The following is a 4,146-nucleotide window of genomic DNA, read 5'->3' as shown; positions in this document are numbered from 1 at the left end:
TGAATATTCAGGGTTGATTTCCTTTACGAATGACTGGTTTGATCTCCTTGCTGTCCAAGGGACTCTCAAGAGACTTCTCTAACAACACAGTTCCAAAGCATCAATACTTCAGCACTCAGTCTTCTTTATGGTCCAATTCTCACATCCATACACGACTACTGGAAAAACATACCTTTGACTAAAGGGACTTTTGTCAACAAAGTGATGTTTCTGCTTTTTAATACACTGTCTAGGTTTGTCATAACTTTTCTTTCAAAGAGCAAGCATCTTTTAATTTCGTGGCTGCAGTCACCGTCCAGTGATTTTGGAGCCCAAGAAAATAGTTTCTGTCACTGCTTTCACTTTTCCCCCATCATTTGCCATGAAGTGATGAGACCAGATGCCATGATCTTCGTTTTCAGAATGTTAAGTTTTAAGTCAGCTTTTTCACTCCCCTCTGTCACTTTCATCAAGAGGCTCTTTAGTTCCTCTTCACTCTCTGACATAAGGGTGGTGTCATCTGCATATCTGAGGTTATTGGTATTTCTCCCAGCAATCTTGATTCCAGTTTGTGATTCATCTAGTCCAACATTTCGCATGATGTACTTTGCACAGAAGCTAAATAATCAGAGTGACAATGTATAGCCTTGTTGTACTCCTTTCCCAATTTGCAGCCAGTCCATTGTTCCATGTCCAGTTTTAACTGTTGCTTCTTGATCTGCATACACACTTCTCAGGAGGCAGGTAAGGTGGTCTGGTATTCCCTCCCATCTCTTGAAGAATCTTCCACAGTTTGTTGTGATCCACACAGTCAAAGGCTTTGGCATAGTCAGTGAAGCAGAAATAGATGTTTTTCTGGAATTCCCTTGCTTTTTCTATGATCCAACGGATGTTGGCAATTTGATCTCTGGTTGCTCTGCCTTTTCTCAATCCAACTTGTCCATCTGAAAGTTCTCAGTTCACGTTCTGCTGAAGCCTGGCTTGAAGGATTCTGAGCATCACCTTGCTAGCACGTGAAAAGAGCACAAGTGTACAGTAGCTTAAACATTCTTTGGCGCTGCCTTTCTTTGTGACTGGAATGAAAACTGACCTCTTCCAGCCCTGCGGCCATTGCCAAGTTTTCCAGATTTGCTGGCATATTGAGCGCAGTATTTTAACAGCATCATCTTTTAAGATTTGAAATAGCTCAGCTGGAATTCCATGACTTCCACTAGGTTTGTTTGTAGTAATGCTTCCTAAGTCCCACTTGACTTCACACTCCAGGATGTCTGGCTCTAGGTGAGTGATCACACTATCGTGGGTATTCGGGTCATTAAGACCTTTTTTGTACAGTTCTTCTGTGTATTCTTGCCACCTCTTCTGCTTCTGTTAGGTCCTTGCTGTTTCTGTCTTTATTGTGCCCATCTCTGCATGAAATGTTCCCTTGGTATCTCCAATTTTCTTGAAGAGATCTCTAGTTTTTCCCATTCTAAGTGAGCCCAATTCTCAGAACTGTTTATACCAAACTTGTAGAGGGGGTGCAATTACCATTCAATAACTGGGTCTTTTTGAGAAGCTCCAAGCAAGGGTGGACACTGGGAGGAAGTCTCTTACTTTCAACACAACTTCCTGACAGAAGCCCTGGCTGTCCACAGGAAGCAGGGCCCCAGATCCAGTCTGGTCTAAGATACAACCTTAACAAAGGAACCTACTTTTCCTAAAGCAATGGATCCAATCTCTCCCCACACCCACCCCTGCCACCGGGCAACCCCTCTACCTCCCATCCAGCCACCATGCTGGTGGACAGGATCACACGCCCACGTGGCAGCCCTGTATGCCTCCACCTCTGTTCCCATGGCAGCACGCTGCATTTTGTTTGCATTTTTTACCCCAAACCCTACCTGCAACTCTGTCCTCTTGACCCATCTTCTTCTTCCACCCGTCAGAATCCCAAGACCTGCTTCTCAGTGTCTTTCAGGCTGCCATGTCACGGTCCCCGTTGCTTTATATTAGCAGCCACCCGCCATCTTGAGCTCCCTTCCCTACCCTGCCCAACACCAGTGTCTTCCATGAAATGGGCTGCCTTTCTGAAGCCAAGGAGTTTCAGCTCTCTCAAGCTCATCTCCCTGAGCAACTCCATCCCTCCAACCTCGCCGACACTACACACCCTCCTGAGAGCTGCACTGGGGCCATCACCTGGAAACCCTGGACTTGGTCTACTGCTGGTCCAGGCTGCCCGCCTCGGCTGAGCCCTTGACACAGCTCAGCAACCCTGTCTGCTTTCCAGGGCTTCGTTTCCTTTAGTGACGGCAGCTACTTCACACTTCTGATCCTCTCCTCCCTGCTGTTAACCAAACCTCAAAGCTGCTGCTTCTTTGGTGCAAGTTTCTCCCACTCCCAGCGTGGACCAGCCCGTTTGCAGTCCATTCCCTCCAGCCGTCTTGGACAAAGGATGCCTGCACATCCTTTCCAAGTCCTGTGCTTTCCCTTGTGTTCTTGACCCCAGGCCCTACTCAAGAGATAGCCCAGAAATGCCCCCCCCCACCCCAGTAAATGATTTTAGAATATTACCTCCTGGTGCTTTTGAATTCTCTCTAGGGTTATCTTTTCCTGAGACATCAGGGCTTCAGATTTTGCTTGACAAGTTCTCTCAAATTCATTCTGGAACTCAACAAGCTCCTTCTCATACTTCCTTTTTTCTTCCATTTTAATTTTCATGATTTCAGTATCTTTAAAGTATTTCAACTGCCAATTGATGACAAAAAATTGTAAATACCAATAACTATAGTAAAGAAACAGTAACAAATTCTCTCTTCACTGTTAGCTTTAACATTAACGCTATCTAAATATATTTAGTTTAATTCATCTTCATGTTTCATCTCATTCACTACACTTACAGGGTGTATTCAAAAGTCATAAAGAACTGACATCATCTGGCAAGAGAAACAGTACGCACAACATTCATTAGTAAAGATTATAGTGATTTCCCCACATACCGAAGGTGAAGACATTAAAAGACAAGCAAAAACATCACTCTTAATGATAACAAGATAAATCTTACCTTCTGACTCATTTCTGCCTGTAGCTGCTGTTCTACTTCCCTCTTATATTCGTTTAACTTGATTTCTAAGGATTCTAACTTTGGTTGCTGAGGGCAAGCACCTGCAAACTCATTGTCAATAAGCTGAAGCTTCTCCGCTACCAAAAAATAACATAGAAAATGAGGTCAGAGAGACACGGGCAGGTGAGCAAATGGCCAGAGCTCTGTTCAAGCACAGCGTATACTTAGGAGAAAGTGTTAAGGATGTCTGCCATTTACTTATTAATACAAATGTATCCAAAAAGTGAGAGAGCTTAATGGACAGACAGGTAAGTGATTAAGCAAGTATAACAAATTTCATGGCAGACTCGAGGTGTGTAAGTGTTCGCCATAAAGCTTTCAACTGTTCTGAAAGTTTGAGAATCCAATATAAAATATCAGGGGAAAAGAAAACAAAAAGTATACTTTAAGTCAAATAACAGTGGCATCCCTTTCTAGTGTCTACGTGCCACAGGAGAGGGCTCTTTGACTGCACTTTGGTTAGAGCTGACTCACACTTTCAAAACATTGACCCTACGAGGAATCAAAGATCACGTGTTTCACTTCCTCCACTTCACAGAGGAGGAAACTGATGCCCATCCAGTTGAAGGGACTTCCAGAGGGCTAAACAGCTACATAATGGCATGAGTGGGGCTAAGGCCAGGTCTATGATTGTCTCACATTCCAGCAGTCTTTCCAGGAGACTCCCAGCCCTCAAACCAACTGTGGATTTGAAACCAACCATGAAGCACACTGCAAACCTGGCCCTCTCATACAGTCTTAACCATGTGTGACACCAATATCATCAAAAAGCAGGCAGAGGAAAAACGGCTGGCAGAAGCAGACTAAAATATGTGTGCTCATTTGTATCTGACTCATGGACTGGGGCGTGCCAGGCTCCTCTGTCCATGGGGCTTCTCCAGACAAGAATGCTGGAGTGGGTTGCCATTCCCTTCTCCAGGGGATCTTCCCAACCCAGGGATTGAACCCAGGTCTTCTGTACTGCAGGAGAATTCTTGACCGCTTGAGTCATCAGGGAGTAAAATATTGGCAGTGATGTCTCTGATTGGCAAAATGTCAGCCATGGTTTTCCATCTACTTTTCTGTAT

At 44.5% G+C, this 4,146-nt stretch overlaps 1 protein-coding gene across 1 annotated transcript in view; it reads right to left on the bottom strand.

Moving 5' to 3' along the window:
* LOC105003168 (oral-facial-digital syndrome 1 protein-like) overlaps positions 1 to 4,146 on the bottom strand; it is a 12,466-nt gene that overhangs the window by 7,411 nt on the left and 909 nt on the right. Inside the window, exons 2-3 of the mRNA XM_010860165.1 lie at positions 3,020 to 3,156; positions 2,530 to 2,703 (exon numbers count right to left, since the gene is read on the bottom strand). Coding sequence (XP_010858467.1) covers positions 2,530 to 2,703; positions 3,020 to 3,156 — 311 coding nt within the window. The remainder of the gene's footprint in view (positions 1 to 2,529; positions 2,704 to 3,019; positions 3,157 to 4,146) is intronic.

This window comes from Bison bison, unplaced genomic scaffold (genome assembly GCF_000754665.1).
Source record: "Bison bison bison isolate TAMUID 2011002044 unplaced genomic scaffold, Bison_UMD1.0 scf7180017857049, whole genome shotgun sequence".
NCBI lineage: Eukaryota > Metazoa > Chordata > Mammalia > Artiodactyla > Bovidae > Bison > Bison bison.
Note: the sequence above shows the minus strand (reverse complement) of the source record. Positions and strands in the feature narration are given on the sequence as shown.